The sequence below is a fragment of the Pecten maximus genome, chromosome 3, assembly GCF_902652985.1.
Source record: "Pecten maximus chromosome 3, xPecMax1.1, whole genome shotgun sequence".
In the NCBI taxonomy this organism is placed as follows: domain Eukaryota; kingdom Metazoa; phylum Mollusca; class Bivalvia; order Pectinida; family Pectinidae; genus Pecten; species Pecten maximus.
Window position 1 is genome coordinate 31,608,827 of NC_047017.1, and position 20,208 is coordinate 31,629,034.

General features: G+C 34.2%; 1 protein-coding gene across 2 annotated transcripts; it reads right to left on the minus strand.

Moving 5' to 3' along the window:
- Positions 1–422: 422 nt before the first annotated feature.
- LOC117323909 (probable tubulin polyglutamylase ttll-15) lies at positions 423–20,137 on the minus strand. 2 transcript variants are annotated; one of them, XM_033879433.1, is made up of 16 exons: positions 20,037–20,137; positions 18,897–19,002; positions 18,056–18,280; positions 17,659–17,814; positions 16,428–16,547; positions 16,079–16,154; positions 15,445–15,514; positions 13,350–13,433; positions 12,355–12,439; positions 12,152–12,230; positions 10,952–11,060; positions 10,503–10,569; positions 9,392–9,519; positions 8,943–9,042; positions 6,116–6,229; positions 423–4,831 (listed from the first exon to the last, which is right to left on the minus strand). In XM_033879433.1, the coding sequence occupies exons 2-16, from the start codon at positions 18,924–18,926 to the stop codon at positions 4,700–4,702; spliced, it is 1,575 nt and encodes a 524-aa protein (XP_033735324.1). In that variant the 5' UTR covers positions 18,927–19,002; positions 20,037–20,137; the 3' UTR covers positions 423–4,699. The 2 variants fall into 2 exon arrangements, with proteins under 2 accessions (XP_033735324.1, XP_033735325.1); XM_033879434.1 differs by lacking the exon at positions 20,037–20,137 and adding an exon at positions 19,846–19,958.
- Positions 20,138–20,208: the final 71 nt, after the last annotated feature.

Below are 20,208 nucleotides of genomic sequence, written 5' to 3' on the forward strand. Positions count from 1 at the left end.
AAGTACCAACCAAAATTGTACCTTCTAACCAATGTTTATAACATACGCCAAAATTTCACCATTCTGCAGTGATATTCGACCAACTGATTTTGACTGGCGCAAGCCAAACATGTATGGTACAAAATCAGTAATATACTATGGCACTTTGGCACTTTTGACCAGTGTAATTTTGAAGAAATCAGAGTATTTTCCCAGGTCAGCAGGCTAAAAGATATAATTTGTAGTTCCCCAGAAGTTTATCAAACAAGTGATCAAAATAATGATTAAATTGACGTTTTACAGACTTTTCTTCCCCAACATGTTAAGCTCTCTTCAGACAAAATACAAATGTACCAGTGCATGAATGTGTGAAGCGTAGTACAGCACAGGGTATACAAGTGTCTGCATCACTTTGAATAACAAATAAAAAAAACAAACAGACATCAATATGTACATTATTTATTATTTTATTGTTTCTGGAAACTCCTTTTTCATCAAAAAGGGTTTTTAGCTGCACGAGGACCAGGAGATTCCATGATACAGGTTAAGTATAATTCAATATATGGGTCACAGATATATAGAGGATATCTAACAGTGTCTTCAGTAGCACCAAATATATTTCACTCATGGGGCTAACATTTTATATCAGTGAAATATATTTGGTATTACTGAAGACACTGTTAAATATTCTGTTTATTACATTTTATTAAAAAATCTATCGGGGCAACTTTAAACTTCTCCCATTGTTGTTTGTAAGCAGTGCTTTGATTGGTCAAATGAGATCTGGAAAAAGTGATATTTTTCACTTGTGTAAAATATCATAAAAGGTGATAGAACAAATGGATTGGACAAAAGGCAAGCCTATAAAATTTGTTGTAACAAAACATGGGTCACAAAGACGCTAACCAGAAACTCGGATACAACTAGCCTAGTATCTACATGTTCTACACAAATGTACATCTAATCAGTCGCCATTAATTATTTCTACACATGTAAATTGTTTTAGATGGTTTTGAATAAGAATTGTATACTTCCCCTAGAGTCCATTATACATAGAACAAAACTTATGTCTCCACATTAACAAATCAACATCTTGACTTTTGAATATAAAATCATTAATTTTGCATTGTTTGTACACAGAATACAGCTTTTTGATTGGTTGAAATCTTTTTTTATACCTCTATGAAAAAAAATATCTGAAAATAGTGTGAAAAATGTGGCATCACAATACGGCCATTGACGTTGCATCTTGAATTGTGAAAAAGAATCAGTTAAATTGTACATTAAACATGTTTTAATTTTGAAGATCAATTTCAAAACCTAATTACATGTATATGCATTGATGTCAATTATTTTTTAGTTTCATAGGGGTATGAAAAAAATTTTGTTTGCAAACTTTTGTTAAGATTCATACATACAGTTTGCAAACAAAATTATTTTCATACCCCAAGTGCTTCAATAAACAGAAATGTGCTTACGAGTAATTGTCTGATACAAAGTGAATACTATCTTTAGTAAACTGAAAGTCCTTTAACAATTTACTTAACAACACATCATCAAAATCAAACAAAACTACAAAATTACAGAAAATGTCAGAAAATCATTTTAATGCATTTTCAAACTCTCATAGCTACATACAATCATCACAGACAAAAACTGATAAAGTATTACGAACCTACCATAATTATTGCAAAAATAAATATCGGTACATTTGTAGCAAAATCTGTCTTAATATAATCAAACTGAGGACAAACTAATAGATGGCACATCACAATGAGGAATGTAGAAGTTTGTTTTGACACTGGGTATTGTTGATGCTGAAAATTGTAAGATTTAACACAATAAATAGTCTTTTAATACATGCTTTTCAATGAAATTCTTAAGTATATAGGGATGTGATATTTGTTGTAGGGTACGTAATTATGTTTTTTTTTTAAATAAAGTGGTATGATATATATACATGTATATAAAAATAATCTGAAAACAAATAAGAAAAATATACATTTTTCCTGACCTTATTTTTTACAACTGCCTTGTGTCCTAAACCATCAACACCTCCTACATTTCTGAGCATTCTAATGCCAGGCTTTTCCAACATATATAGATACATATATATATATAAAATGTATAAGGACTCGCACAACTAAATATTTTTCTACCTACTTGGTATGTGTTATTACTTGTGACTACATCCCCTCAATCAATCATTGGAAGTTCAAACAATGTGAAATTTATATCAAATTAATGGTTGAAGTTTTCGCTAACTAAAAAATAATGTTATTGCATAGGTTTCATGGCAAATAAGAGCACAAGGGTACTAAAAAGACAGTAACTGTAACATTTACATATGATAATTACTCAAGAAAATAGCTACAAACCTCAGAAACACTTTTTTGTTTGGGACTTGATGTGAAACAGCAGCTTGATGTGCTGATTTAGTTGTGCATTTCTTGTAAAAAACTTATTAAAAGATTGAATTATTGTGATCAAGTTTAGGTTCATCCTAATATTGGCACTGAATTGTGAATGAAGGAGGTAATGAAAGTCCAACTTAGGTCCTAGGCCTCTGGTTATTGAGAAGCTATTTCATTATTTTAAACCATTTGACCCCAGTGACCTTGAAAATAGCTACTGGCCCAATATTACGACTCTGGGACTCTTAGTTAAATTGTTTACGGACACACAACGCATAAAAGGCAATTAGAATAGGCCACTCGAAAATACACCTCTGCAGACGACCTAAAAAAGCAATCATTTGAAAGCATACTGACAAGTACAAAATCATCTTTGAGCAATCTAATTAAATATCTATTATTCAACTACAATCTGATAATGTCAGACAATAACAACTATTGTTATAACCCTGTATATCTATATCTCCCAGGGGTGAATCTTTACAACCAAATTATAATACTGACGCTAACATCTATTTATAATACTACATATCTATCCCCGACCCCCATGTTTTATATATCATCTGCGTACATGTACATCACGTCACTTGTTTTACAAGTAAATTTATTCTTTATATGTGTAATCTATAAAAAAAATTCATAAAGCATTTACATTAAAACTTCTGATTATACTTTATCATAAACTGTTTACCAAGTACCTAACTAAAAGGGGATTCCTGGATAAAAAAATAAAAATGATTTTCGGACAAATATTACATTACAGTAAAGACCAGCTTGATATCAACTGATTTTAAACACAGTTGTGATGTCATCCAATGTTATATGCATACTAAATCCAACATAATTCATATTCATTAAATGTAACACAGAACTTAACTATCAGCATCAACCTTTCACAGATCATATTCGGTGTTCCAGTAATTCGATTCTCATGTACTATAATTATTCTTTTGTTCTGAGGACGGCATACCTAGTATGCCGAAACATGTAAACCATTAAACCAGTTGAAGATCTTCCTACGGATGATGTCTGGTCATCTTTACTTATTATTCTTATTATTCTTTTAAAGAAAATCTAAATCACAGATCTCTCTTTTTACATGAAACATCTACATAATTATAAAGATGCATACATATCCAAAAACTTTATTGAGAGACACATTTCCAGCAATAGTTGTGATTTCTTTTGAATAAGTAATTTTGGAAATAACACTTGGAGTTGACGGCAGGCGAGGGCTTCCCCCAGTCTTTAGTGCTATGCACCTCAGACTGTCCAATATTTTACATAACAGGCAGTTTTCAGCTAATATCCTTTACTTATCTCGATAAGGGATTTAAATTAAAATCAATAACAGCAAGTTCAGTAGCTGATAAAACAATAAAACAATAGCAAACATATTTTATGGTTGCAGAGTCTGTCACAGAAATCATCCTGTACATACAGGTTATGTTGGTATTAGGTATTATTGCAGACAGATTTTTCTTCAATTGAGTTTTACACTAGTCTAGTTCCTTTATTAAAGTATTGCACATCATTTTTATGGCGTAACCTATCTGATAGGTAAGTATTGATACAAAACACACAAGACATTAACAGTTAAAACCCTGTAACATTGATAAAATTAAATATCTACTAAATCTCTAACATAGACATCTATTTCTTTAAAATAATGTTTCTATATGGATATAAAAACAGTTTATTCTGAAAAATATTGTCCGTACACTATCTATTTTTACACATCTTTTAATACATCATCTAATACAAATCTTTCACCAATAAAATGAATTGTGTAATAAATGTCTCAACAATATAATGAATTTTGCATCAAGTATTTTTTCAGGTGGGAAACTTATAGTGTACGTATTATGATGTATATTATCTAAATTAAGAATAGTAGCAAAAATTATCACAGTCAGGATAATGAAAGATAACACAGCATGAAAAACAAGTTTCAGAGTCAGTGTTGGAAGTGTCAACGTAAAACCTGTATATAAGATTATCTGGTGACTCTTCTTGAGATCAGTTGTTAGCAGTGACCCCCTGTAATGGCTCTTCTTGGGGTTGTTTCTGTATACTACTACTAATGTTTGAGTGCTGTTAAATTTTGCAGTGTTTGTAGGAGATTTAGATCAGCAAAACGTGCCACAAAATTGTCATGACAATATTTAGTTTTGTAAAAATGCAAACTTTAACAGCTGTGAACAGCAGTTGGTTAAAATGTATACAGTATTTATCAGTGACCCCTAGTGGCTTCACTTGGTGTCAGAAGTCAGAAGAATGACTGCAAGATCAGTATTGCCTAATTTTTAGAAGCACCAGCCAGGGTCCAGTCGACACTTGCCCATGAACCAGATGTACATCTTCTTGTTGCGTGAGTTGAGGGAGTGATACTCCTCATTTGCTGTAGCTGGACTCCATTTCAACGCCTCCTCTTGTTTCTGGGAAACAGAAAATTACTGACTTTGGTAAGATTGTATTACTGACAGATCTTGTTAGAAACAAGTGGATTAGAGTGGCATTGTACCACACACTAAATATAGTTGGATCATACCAGACAAACTTTACAAGGTTTCATCACCACCACCACAACAAAAAAAATAATTGGAATCATACAAATTGTATAAGGATTGTATAAGGATCTGTCCACCAGTTTGGGACAAAATGTAGTGGTATAGTATAAGTTTGAGGATCTTGCCACAGGCTTAGGACAAATTGTATTGGGATTGTATAAGTTTGAGGATCTTAGTAATACATGCACCAGACTTTGGACAAATTGTATAAGTTTGTGGATCCTACCACAGGCTAGGGACATATTGTATAAATTTGAGGATCTTACCACAGGCTTGGGACAAAATGTATCGGGACTGTATATACCGGGTAAGTTTGGGGATCTAAGTAATACCAGACTTGGCACAAATTGTAGTGGGATTTTGTCAAGTTTGAGAATCTTACCACAAACAAAATATCCCAGAGAGATCTTGGCCACCACCATCGGATGATCCATATTGGATATTTGTAAGAACTTTCAGAGTAATATTGCTAACAAACTGTAATTGATAAAATTTGAAGTTGCCACTGTATGAGATTATCTGATCAGTCTTAAATTGGAATAAGAACAACTACGGACCACAAAGAATGTTCATGTGAAAGAGAAAGATCCCTAAGAATTCTCTTGAGAAATATGGTAACTGAACTCTGAATTGTTTTCTTGTTTTCAGGTTAGTCCCAAAATGGAACATGCACAATTAGTTGTATCAGCCATCTTGTTTTTGGTTCAGTCTAAAATAGAACAGGCACAACTTGGGACCTTAGGGAACCTTCAGATGGAATTTGACAAAGATAGATGAAAACCTTTCTGAGAAATAATGATGACAAATTTCAAAATACAAAATGGCCCTCTGTCAGCAATCTTGTTTTCAGATCAGTCTTAAAATGGAACATGCATTACTAGGGACCACGGGGAGCCTTCAGCTAAAAGTGGAGAAAGACCCATATAGAACTTTCTGAGAAATATTAAAAACAAGGGACCAAGGGGAACCTACATCTGAAATTTGAGAAAGATCCACGAAAAACTTTATGAGCAATAGCGATAACAAAAATTGTTTAAAGAAGAATGGACTGACGGATGCATGGTGCCGGAAAGGCAATTTGATTAGCCCACCATCTGATGAGGGCAGGTTAACAAAGGAAAATAAGATTGTATGTTAAATTGAGGATCTTACCACTGGTTTTGGGAATATCCTCCGACAAGTACCCCTGTTTATGTGCTCCATGAACGCATGTTTAAATGATTCTTTTGTATCCCTATTAAGGCACTGGTGGCAGATTGAACATTTCTGTAACAAAACAAATAACAATATGTCAGCGGTGTTTGTCAGCAGAGAGAGAGCATGAGCGTAGATATACATGTAACACCCTCATCAGTTGCTGTATTGTTATATGATGCCTGTAGTAACATTCAAAAGTTTGACCTTGGACTGTTTGACCTTGACTAGTGGCCACCAAGATTAAGTCAGGAGTAATTCATGTTACTACACTGTGGTGTGAATATGAACTAAATCTGTTGGAATGTCATGAAAAATCTTGCTAGCATTTAATTACTTTGTCAAATGTTTGACTTTGACTCCCCTAACCAGCTGTGGTACTTGATCAACATGTATTGATCAACATGTATATCTATCTCCAGTACATTACTGATCATGACCTCTGACTGACAATAAATATGTGTCCTCCAGTACATTACTGACCTCTGACTGACAATAAATATGTGTCCTCCAGTACATCACTGACCTCTGACTGGCAATAAATATGTGTACTCCAGTACATTACTGACCTCTGACTGACAATAAATATGTGTACTCCAGTACATTACTGACCTCTGACTGACAATAAATATGTGTCCTCCAGTACATTACTGACCTCTGACTGGCAATAAATATGTGTACTCCAGTACATTACTGACCTGACTGACAATAAATATGTGTACTCCAGTACATTACTGACTTCTGACTGACAATTAATATGTGTCCTCCAGTACATTACTGATCATGACCTCTGACTGACAATAAATATGTGTCCTCCAGTACATTACTGACCTCTAACTGACAATAAATATGTGTCCTCCAGTACATTACTGACCTCTGACTGACAATAAATATGTGTCCTCCAGTACATTACTGACCTCTGACTGACAATAAATATGTGTACTCCAGTACATTACTGACCTCTGACTGACAATAAATATGTGTCCTCCAGTACATTACTGACCTGACTGACAATAAATATGTGTACTCCAGTACATTACTGACCTCATACTGACAATAAATATGTGTACTCCAGTACATTACTGACCTCTGACTGACAATAAATATGTGTCCTCCAGTACATTACTGACCTGACTGACAATAAATATGTGTCCTCCAGTACATTACTGACCTCTGACTGACAATAAATATGTGTCCTCCAGTACATTACTGACCTCTGACTGACAATAAATATGTGTACTCCAGTACATTACTGACCTCTGACTGACAATAAATATGTGTCCTCCAGTACATTACTGACCTCTGACTGACAATAAATATGTGTCCTCCAGTACATTACTGACCACTGACTGACAATAAATATGTGTCCTCCAGTACATTACTGACCTCTGACTGACAATAAATATGTGTACTCCAGTACATTACTGACCTCTGACTGACAATAAATATGTGTCCTCCAGTACATTACTGACCTGACTGACAATAAATATGTGTACTCCAGTACATTACTGACCTCTAACTGACAATAAATATGTGTACTCCAGTACATTACTGACCTGACTGACAATAAATATGTGTACTCCAGTACATTACTGACCTCTGACTGACAATAAATATGTGTCCTCCAGTACATTACTGACTTCTGACTGACAATAAATATGTGTACTCCAGTACATTACTGACCTCTAACTGACAATAAATATGTGTACTCCAGTACATTACTGACCTGACTGACAATAAGTATGTGTACTCCAGTACATTACTAACCTCTAACTGACAATAAATATGTGTACTCCAGTACATTACTGACTTCTGACTGACAATAAATATGTGTACACCAGTACATTACTGACCTCTGACTGACAATAAATATGTGTACTCCAGTACATTACTGACTTCTGACTGACAATAAATATGTGTACTCCAGTACATTACTGACCTCTAACTGACAATAAATATGTGTACTCCAGTGTATCTCCAGTACATTACTGACCTGACTGACAATAAATATGTGTACTCAAGTGTATCTCCAGTACATTACTGACCTCTAACTGACAATAAATATGTGTACTCCAGTACATTACTGACCTCTGACTGACAATAAATATGTGTACTCCAGTACATTACTGACTTCTGACTGACAATAAATATGTGTACTCCAGTACATTACTGACTTCTTACTGACAATAAATATGTGTACTCCAGTACATTACTGACTCCTAACTGACAATAAATATGTGTACTCCAGTACATTACTGACTTCTGACTGACAATAAATATGTGTACTCCAGTACATTACTGACTTCTAACTGACAATAAATATGTGTACTCCAGTACATTACTGACTTCTAACTGACAATATATATGTGTACTCCAGTACATTACTGACCTCTAACTGACAATAAATATGTGTACTCCAGTACATTACTGACCTCTGACTGACAATTAATATGTGTACTCCAGTGTATCTCCAGTACATTACTGACCTGACTGACAACAAATATGTGTACTCCAGTACATTACTGAAATCTGACTGACAATAAATATGTGTACTCCAGTACATTACTGACTTCTGGCTGACAATAAATATGTGTACTCCAGTACATTACTGACTTCTGGCTGACAATAAATATGTGTACTCCAGTACATTACTGACCTCTGACTGACAATAAATATGTGTCCTCCAGTACATTACTGACCTCTGACTGACAATAAATATGTGTCCTCCAGTACATTACTGACTTCTGGCTGACAATAAATATGTGTCCTCCAGTACATTACTGACCTCTGACTGACAGTCTGTCAAACATTTTCTCTCTGTACACCACATCGGGAACACTGTCACATCTTTGTCTGATGCTGACATATCCTTCCCATCCAGGTCACTATCCAATATAAAAATACACTGTCAACAAACAGGGCCATTATTCCCCGAAACAGGTGACATAAATCACTATCTAACTACATGTATCTAACATTACACTCATCACATGTAGTTCATATTAGTATTCATCAAAAAGGTAAGCTGCAGACATATATCAAAGAAAAAGGGCATTACTTTCAGCAAAATTTCAAGACTTGCAATAGAAAATATTTACACCCTACACAATTGATCCGATTAGTCAATCTTAGAGTCTGCAGAATTGTCTCTTTGTGACTGGTTTGTGTGCAACTTCAATTTGCTTTGGTTAAACTGGCTTGAAATGCTTTAGAGGTGACCTTGTTTTTGCTTACCTGTCTTCAAATGCATTGGAGGTGCTTTTGGCCACACCTACGAGGGATAATACATTGTACACCACATGTTCGTAAATCCTCTTGTTCCTCCAGAAATGTCCTGACGACAGGTTAGGGGACATGTTCACCTGATCATCAGACAATGTTGGTGAGTATAACACTACATATCACAATGTTGTTTTGCTTTGTTTCTGTTTAGTAAAATATAGCTAACTTTAAAATATTTTGAAAATATCATACCAAAACACTGCGAGAATAAACAAGAGGCCCATCAGCCTGATCACCTGAGTTCTAATGTATTTCAGTTAATTTGACCAATTCTGGTACTGTCGATCAGCCCCTAGGGGTCAGCCAAGGCCAAAATGTACATATTATCAGACTGCCATCCCATACTGATAATTCTAAACTTGAAATATTTCTAAAGGTAAATAAACAAATGATGCCAAAAGCGTTATTTCCCTATACAGACTATAGTAAAGTTTACCCCCTACCAAGGGGGAAATGTGATACCCTGGGGTCATGAGATTCACAATTTCATTAAAGCACCTTTGACACTTCTATCTATGAAGAGTTTTTGATTCTAATATATCTGTCCTGAGAAGAAGATTTTTGAAGTTTCAGTCAATTTGAACACTTTTTGCCCTGCCCCTCAGGCCCCTGGAGGGTAGCGACAATATAATTCAAAATTTTGGTTGACCTTTGGCTGTGGAAGGTTGCTGCGAAAACTTTTATTGAAATTGGTTCAGGGATTTCTGAGAAGAAATTGAAGATGTAAAATGTTTATTGATGACGAATAAAGTCTCAGGTGACCTAAAAATGAATAAACTACAGTAATAATTTCAATGTTATCATTGAGTAATGATTTAAATATTACCCATGTTATCATTGGTAAGAGACTAGAGCTGATTACAGAAAACACCTTCAAATGCTATCCTGGTTTCGGCTGTAAACTATTTTATATTAGGTTTGATGATACATAAGAGATATATAATTGTATGTGTGTCCTTATTACCAACAGGTAGTAGGCTTACAAAATCTTTGTGTATAGATGTCATCATTGACACATGTACACAGTTGATGGAATGTTATAGACTATAACAGTTATACTTACTTCCATCAGATATACATTTAATTGGTCGTCCAGTACAAAGTCAAACCGCACCATCTCAAAGAAGTTTCTGAAAACAGTTGTAGATATTGCATGATAACTTACTAGCACTGCAGCAAAGTGGTTTATGTTTTATACAGTTCTAATTTACACAATTTAAAATACAATAATTTACATATGCTTAATCAAACAAGAGAATGAGAAGTTTATATCTGAAATAGTAAGATCTACAAGTCAGACTAATACAAGCAGTTCCCTAACTTCAGTATCAAACATGAACAAAGGGCTGTAACTCTTGGATCTAAAACTCATTAATCTTATTATGGAACACTTCACAACGTGACCTTTGGATAGATTACTATCATCCTCTAGTGGGGGACTCTTACGATAGAGAAACAGTTAGCTACATCAAGAGATAATCTGTAGCTGATGGTAGATTTAGAGGTACATACCTAACATTCCTGAAGCGTGCTGAAGAAGAGATTAGTTCCTTCTCTTTGTGTAGATATACTTGTCTGATGGAATCCTTAATATCCTCCCAAAGCTTCAGGTGGTTACATCCTGATACAGGTAAATCATGTGTGTTATTACAGGTGTTAAAAACAGCTTCAGATACAAAATATATAACAAATATATATATATCAATATTTCTCTAGATCAGTATACATCAGTACTGTTGTTGATCAAATGTTATGAGCCATGTGTACTGCTGGTTGTTCTAGTTGTTCTATACACAATACATCTTTGCTGTTCTTCTAATGATATGCTATAAAAGTGGCCTTAAAATGTAAGGCAAACCATGGTAGATTGAATTGTGTTACCTGTCGATAAACAGTAGGTAGATAAATAGTGTTACCTGTCTATAAACAGTAGGTAGGTAGATAAATTGTGTTACCTGTCTATAAACAGTAGGTAGGTAGATAAATTGTGTTACCTGTCTATAAACAGTAGGTAGGTAGATAAATTGTGTTACCTGTCTATAAACAGTAGGTAGATAAATTGTGTTACCTGTCTATAAACAGAAGGTAGATAAATTGTGTTACCTGTCTATAAACAGTAGGTAGGTAGATAAATTGTGTTACCTGTCTATAAACAGTAGGTAGATCAATTGTGTTACCTGTCTATAAACAGTAGGTAGGTAGATAAATTGTGTTACCTGTCTATAAAAAGTAGGTAGATCAATTGTGTTACCTGTCTATAAACAGTAGGTAGATAAATTGTGTTACCTGTCTATAAACAGTAGGTAGGTAGATAAATTGTGTTACCTGTCTATAAACAGTAGGTAGATCAATTGTGTTACCTGTCTATAAACAGTAGGTAGGTAGATAAATTGTGTTACCTGTCTATAAAAAGTAGGTAGATAAATTGTGTTACCTGTCTATAAACAGTTACCTGTCTATAAAAAGTAGGTAGATAAATTGTGTTACCTGTCTATAAACAGTAGGTAGATAAATTGTGTTACCTGTCTATACACAGTAGGTAGGTAGATAAATTGTGTTACCTGTCTATTAACAGTAGGTAGATACATTGTGTTACCTGTCTATAACAGTAGGTAGGTAGATAAATTGTGTTACCTGTCTATAAACAGTAGGTAGGTAGATAAATTGTGTTACCTGTCTATAAACAGTAGGTAGGTAGATAAATTGTGTTACCTGTCTGCTCGAGATAGGTATCCAAAGTCTCCTTACATGTATACATTCCATCATCATATATATTCTTTAGCGATGGCATCTGTACAAAAAAGAAATATCAAAAGTAAATAACTCTCCCCTTATTGTGAATAAATCCTTACCTTGTGAGACTAAATCTAAGATACTTTTAGGATCGACAGTGACAGATTGATTTGCAGACCTACCTCCCAGACTGGAGTGTAGTTATCATCAACCACATACTTCTTTGTGTTGGTGGGATCAAATGGATGATAATCCGCAGCACAGAATCTGTAAGTAAAGGCACCATTTATAACTAATAGTAGTTAATTGAGGCCTTTAACAGAATACGTTAGCAGAGGTAGGATACTGATGTTGTAGATGCTGTATGAAGTATTGCTACCTCTCAAAATCTATCAGAATTTCATGTAGGTACTGTTTCTTTTTCAATAAAATCTGGACCAAAGTAATCCAAATCTCCATTTTTGTCAAGAGAGTTGCACACTGATGGTCTAATTACATTGTTTTTATACTGTAATTATTCATGTATAGTGGGCAGGTATGGTTTTTGAGGTTCATTTTCAAAATACATTTTTTTACATGTTTATTATTAAACTGCAAAGAAGCTGAACTCAATTTTTGAAAAAAAAGTGTGTACTACATGTGTGTATATGCGGATATTTACGGTAGTTTATGAGAAACTTATCTAAATGCAACTTCAAAATTTGTACCCCAACATTAAATACTATATGAACTCACATCAGCAAAACCTCTCCTTCAATAATATACCTACCTTAGCAGAACCTCTCCTTCAATAATATACCTACCTTAGCAGAACCTCTCCTTCAATGATGTACCTACCTTAGCAGAACCTCTCCTTCAATAATATACCTACCTTAGCAGAACCTCTCCTTCAATAATATACCTACCTTAGCAGAACCTCTCCTTCAATAATATACCTACCTTAGCAGAACCTCTCCTTCAATAATATACCTACCTTAGCAGAACCTCTCCTTCAATAATATACCTACCTTAGCAGAACCTCTCCTTCAATAATATACCTACCTAAGCAGAACCTCTCCTTCAATAATATACTTACCTTAGCAGAACCTCTCCTTCAATAATATACCTACCTTAGCAGAACCTCTCCTTCAATGATGTACCTACCTTAGCAGAACCTCTCCTTCAATAATATACCTACCTTAGCAGAACCTCTCCTTCCACGATGTATACTCTGAGAGGGTCAATAGAAGTCAAGATTGTGTACACACCAATGTCAAACTTTCTACAAAGAAGAAATCAAGTTACATGGTATTTCCTCATTATATGTTTATATTTTATGTGATGTTTGTTCCAGGTAAGTGAAACAAAACTGTCTAGTTTTTGTTGAAAAAATCAAACACTAATTATATACATGTACCTAGTTGAAAATAGGAGCACCATTTACTTGATCATTTATTAATCAATATCTCCTGAAAGTGTTTTAAGCCAACACAGTTCCAGAAATGTCATTTCAAGCAACATAACCAAATTATACTTTTTGACACAGATCGCAGTGACCCTGAAGTTAAGCCCTTTCATTTTAATGATTGTAGAATCCCATCCAAGCCCCTTTAATTCAATCTTCAATTTAAACAATTTTGAATTCCCAATATCAAAGAAAGTTTCAGTCAAAATAAGGTAAAATTTCTTTCATATTTTTGCATAAGTCATTTAAGAAAAAGGCTGCTAGACAATACAAGAGCTGTTGGAGAACAGCATAGCTCGTCTCGCAAATGTTTGTCAATAAATAATTAAAATATATTAATTGGAATGGTTTCGCAAATTGCATTAATAACATTTATATTGTTTACTTGATCAGATTATGTTTTGTGAATTCATGCAATTTTCAAAACCATACCAATTTATATATATATATAAATTATTTATTGAAAAACATTTTGGAGACAACCTATGCTGTTGTAGATTAAATGAAGATATTAAACACAAATGTAATTGCTTTTGGACATATTTCTTCAATTTTTTGACAACATATCCTAATGAGAGTTGTCTCCCTTGAAAAATGTGGACCGGTATAAATTGTCTATTGTGACGTTTTCATATTGTTTTATATTCAGTTTCACCCCAAGAAAGGATAGTGTAACTCCATAGGGACTCTTTCACCAAATATCAGCACCTTAGTACAATCATAAAGTGATGTGTTAAAAAGCTTTCAACATTTGCACGAATTTAAAAAAAAAAAAATGTGTTTTTTCCTCAAAAAATATTTCAGTTTAACTCAGGAAAGGGATAGTTTAACCCCCACAGGGAACCTAATACCATGTATTAATATGCCTTTCAACACTCACAATATAAACTTAACACAAAGTCCAAAGATTTAAAAACAAAAAAACACAGATTTAAAAAGAAAAAATCCAATTTCTTTTTAAAGTTTTACTCCAGGAAGGGATTGTCTTACTCTCTAGGGACTCTATTGCCAAATATCAGCACCCTTGTACAATTATATAGTGATGTATTAAAACCTCTTAACACTTGCACCAAAAACTTAACGCAGAAATATTCTAAGTCCAAAAATTTGATAATTCTGGTTATTTCCCCAAAAAACCTTTTAGTTTAACTCCGGCAGGGGATAGTTTAACCCAAGAGGGAGTTTATTACTAACTATCAGCACCCTAGTACAATTATAAAGTGATTTATTAATACCTTTCAACACTTGCACCAAAAACTTAACGCAGAAATATTCTAAGTCCAAAAATTTGAAAATTCTAGTTTTTTCTAAAAAAAATCTTTTAGTTTAACTCTGGCAGGGGATAGTCCAACCCCAGAGGGACTCTATTGTCAATTATCAGCACCCTAGTACAATTATAAAGTGATGAATTAATACCTTTCAACACTCGCACCAAAAACTTAACGCAAAATTTTTCTAAGTCCAACAATTTTCAAAAATCTGTTTTTTTTCCCCAAAAAATCATTTAGTTTAACTCCGTCAGGGGATAGTTTGACCCCCACATGGACCATATTACCATAAATTACTATGCCTTTCAACACTGGCACCAAAATTAACATTTAGAAAACCAACACCGACGCCGACGCCTACGCCGGAGTGACAACATAAGCTCTCACTCTTCTTCGAAGAGACGAGCTAATATGACAAGACAAATTTTGGACCAGTTTAGTTATCACCAAACCATCATGGTCAAATCTAATAATAAAACATCCAGTTTATGAATATTTGTATTGTCCTAACACTTAACTTGTTTAATTACCTTTATGTACACACATTAAACAGATCTTACCTTTTATCAATAAGAAATGGTTTGTCTACATATTCTTGAACAAATGAGCCATCATTTGCCAAATCTAAATCTGTAATAAAAAAAAAGACGGAACCATACAGCCAGATCAATTTTCCCGCCAGTTAAAAAGAAGCACTAAACCCCAACATCCCAAAGTATTCCAAGCATTATACCCCAACATCACAAAGTATTCCAAGCATTATACCCCAACATCACAAAGTATTCCAAGCATTATACCCCAACATCACAAAGTATTCCAAGCATTATACCCCAACATCACAAAGTATTCCAAGCATTATACCCCAACATCACAAAGTATTCCAAGCATTATACCCTAACATCACAAAGTATTCCAAGCATTATACCCTAACATCACAAAGTATACCAAGCATTATACCCCAACATCACAAAGTATACCAAGCATTATACCCCAACATCACAAAGTATTCCAAGCATTATACCCTAACATCACAAAGTATTCCAAGCATTATACCCTAACATCACAAAGTATACCAAGCATTATACCCCAACATCACAAAGTATACCAAGCATTATACCCCAACATCACAAAGTATACCAAGAAATCCTCATATAACATTTGATTAAAAGTCGAGATGATAAATGAAATACGTACCTTTGATTTTCTTTATCTTGATTCCCCGGTGACTATTACGCTTCTGTACCCACAGTTTCTCTGGGTGTTGCTGTGTCTGAAAGTTTCAGTGACATTAAAACCAATAAACCACAAAAAACTCTATTTCTCTGCAATACATATGAATTCTCTGCCATTTGATCTGCCATGTACTGGACTACTTACTTCAAGTACTGTTGGCACAGAAGTTAGAATAAGTATTGAACAGACTGAATTAAAGTAAAGAATAATATTATATAAATAATAATTCTTCTGTATATATGTAAAAATGTCAACAGAGGCCTTTCACGAATGTTGTCAATGGTGTGTTCCTTATCATGTAAATACTCACATATTTGAGAAACGTGTCTTTCTCTGATGGTATTTTGAAGGCTTTAGGGATGTATGAGATGGAGGAGGTGGCCAGACTGACTTTGTTGGTGATGTACCCAGTACCTGGAAAATGGTTCACCTGTAACAAAATATAAAGGTACTACAGGGTTCCATCAACTTTTATTGATAAGCTTAAATTGTAAACAGATTTTAATGATGTAATACATTAGAAAACACTAATATTAATACTCCTTGTTAGTTTGGATCACACCATGTAGTTGTCTGAATTTTATCTTGTCACTGATCATGACGATAGACAATAGTGTTACTTTTAGAGTGGTGACATGTACAGTAGCGGTGTCATCAACATTTCTCATTAAATTTTTGTATTCAGATCAAACTTGGTATATAGTTAGATCACATAGTACATAGTGGACATCTCAATACATCCTTCATTTATGAAGAATCATCCAGAATTTATGATTCAGTGACTCTGAAATTTAGGGATGCTGGGAATCTTGATTTTGACAGTTTTGTGCTCAGCTAACCTTCTCAAAAAATATCAATGTTATTCCATCCAGACTGGGACTATAGTTGTATTGTTGTATGGACATCTCAACACACCCAATACATTACATGAATTTTTTTGTTGTTGTATTTTTGGGTTAAAAACCTTATAAAATCTTTATTGATTCTCCAATTTATATGAACATTGAAGATATTGACTGCAAATTCGTCTTGTTTATATATCTTTTCAGACAGTCATATAACAACATATTCACTTAAAAACAAAATCCTGATTGGCTTAATTGATAATTGTAGCATCTGTTACTGTATATATACAATACAACTAATATCATAGCTGATACACAAAACATAAATTTGTTTGTTTGCTGGGTTTAACGCCCAATGAACAGCTTAGAGGGTCATTTTGAGGCAGAGTCTCCTTGAAGTAGTTTGTGACTACCTGACTAAACAAAATACAGCAGGCCTGTCACATGCCATCCAGAGCAATTAAGGTCAAGTGTCTTGCTTAAGGACACAACCACGACAGCACCGACCGGCCTGTTTCTCAGCTTCCTGAGAAACACAAACTGACACAGGTTGAGAGCATCAAACCTCTCTCCTCAGATCTTCACCTGAGGTTACAATGGCTGGTGTTCTCACAGAATGAACTATCTTGGCCCTAAAACTTAAGACACACTTTTCATTTAATATGCTGTAGCATATAAATCATTGATGGTAGTTACCCTTTGATGAGGTTTAAGATCTGCCAATTTCTTGGACAAAGTTTCAAATGGATATTCGTGTGACCAGAGGACATCCCACTTAGACTCGCTGTCACCAACAGCATACCCAATTCTGTCAAACACTGTGAACACATGCTTCAGGTAGCCTGTTCCTAGCTGGTAACAAAAATATTAATTTATTTATAAATTTCATAATAAGACATTTTTTTAAAATAGTTTATACTCTAATGACAAGTATTCATTAATCAACACAATACCTTGCCCTACAAAATCAATTATTTGATCACCATGGTATTTAAAAACATCAGTACAATGAGGATGAGCATTGATAATATCTATATGTTAAAATTCTCTTTTAAGGCTCTTTTAGATGTCAGTAGAAATAAGGCATTGTTACATGTTTTCCTTCCACCCATACAACAGGTTGCTTGGATCCAAATGTTCCTGTTTTCCCCTCTGTCGCTGGTTGAATATGAATCATGTGGTCTTCCTTCATCTTGTGTAGTTCGTAGATGTTAAGGATGGTGAGGATGATTCCAAATCCTAAAACTACGCTAGCTGCTGTTATTAATTTCCCCGGACCTCGAGATCTACGATGTTGGGGCGGATTATACATGAAATTCTGAGGAAACAAATATCAGGTACAGGTAACTTAACTAAATTAAAGGACAATTAACAAATCACCATGATTACTTTACCATAACAACATTGATGTTTTAGTGTCTCAAGCGACAGAACAACGATATATCAGGTAACAAGTCTAGTCGTATATTATATACTCGACCAGGGACCAGTACTTACCGCATATGCATCAGTATGGAATGGAAAGGTGTACAAATTGCCTTAACACCACAGGCACATATGGACAAACTATATGTAAATTGCTAAAGTCAGTTAAGAAGGTGTAAAGATTGGAAAGTGCCCATTTATATAAGTTACATGTTTCCACTTGTATTTGTAATAATAGTTTGGTTTTTTTTTAATTGAGAAAAAATAACTTTTGACAAGCAATAACAGATTACAAAGTTCCTGATACATACATTGTTTCTGTGTAAAAATCTAGTATGATGAAGTCACATCAATTTTAAATTAAATTTAATAGATTACAAAGAAAGTACATTTTATTTTCATGCATTGTATAAATTCACTCTATTAAGACATGAAATATATACACTTGTACATTGATTTTCACATGTCTACTGACACTAGTAATAATTAACATATTATTGTGTACTTACATATGATGGAATCTTTTGAGAATAATCCATTTTTCTACTATTTCTTTGTTTTTCTTTCTTTAAATTTCAAATGCTTATACCAGGAATAATGGACATAAAATCAAATCTGTAAAGAAAAATAATAAGTATTACAGATATTCATTCTTAGTACAAATATAATACTGATACTGTATAGTAGAGATAACAAGAGAGACCTCTCTGGTGGTGGTTTGTTTGTTTGTTTTGCTGGGTTTATCGCCTCATGAATATATAGCCAGGGTCATTTTGAGGAGGAATCTCCATGTAGTAGTTGGTGACTACCTCAATGAACAATGTATGGCTGGCCCGTTTCATGCCAACCAGAGCAATTAGGATAGATTGTCTTTCCCAAGGACACAACCATGATACAGACAAGTTTGTTTCTCAACTTCCCATGAAAAAAAACATGACATACATATGTAGGTAGGGAGCTGGTGGTGGTGGTTCTCCTTAATAGGAGAGATCTAAGAGAACAGAACATTGCACCCTTGCCTAAGATATCAATATCTTCTCAACTGTTTCCATTTAAAAAAGATCAATTAAAAAAAACCAGTGCCCACGAGTCTATTTCCATTTAAAAAAGATCAATTAAAAAAAAACAGTTACCCACGAGTCTATTTCCATTTAAAAAAGATCAATTAAAAAAAACCAGTTGCCCACGAGTCTATTTCCATTGTTTCATGAACAAGTTCAGAGCTTTTTCTGAGGGCTTTTTGGGACCGTTGGAACTCGCCACTTTTGTCTTTCTTTACCCTCGCCAAAATACAGCTTACATTTTAAGACACTGATCATGACCATGTATTCTCTATATGTACATGTACACTGATATAGGCCTCTGCTCACAGTTTATGAAAATATGAAAGGCTTGCAACATTGCCTCGTCCGTTGCCCACTTTCTTTAAAGAAACATGTATACGTTCAGTTAACTTACGTTACACTTGACTGGTTCTTACGAAATACTAACAGTCAGAAATGATGACAATCTGCAAGTTCATCCATCCGGGAGGAGATCATCTGATGTCCGACTGTACCCCATAACAAGTGATGTCGATACTGGCCTAATATTTCAAATTACTTTTTCACTATAAAAACAGTAAGAAGCAATTGAATAGCAAATATTACCGTTTTCACTCATCTTATTGTGGCTGTGCCTCTTCTGTCGTCAGTATTTATCATAATCTCAAAACGTGAAACTTTTGAATCGACTGACAGTCAAACCGGATATAACTACTTTCATGCCTTCAAACTAAAGAGTTCCACTAATAACGAGCAGACGCTAAAATGTTACGACGAA

Coding starts and splice junctions, on each gene's coding strand:
- LOC117323909 (XM_033879433.1), bottom strand. CDS start 18,926: ATGGATTATTCTCAAAAGATTCCATCATAT. Junction 16,155..16,427: donor AAGACACGTTTCTCAAATAT/GTGAGTATTTAC, acceptor TGAAACTTTCAG/ACACAGCAACACCCAGAGAA. Junction 12,440..13,349: donor GAAGGAGAGGTTCTGCTAAG/GTAGGTATATTA, acceptor CTTTACTTACAG/ATTCTGTGCTGCGGATTATC.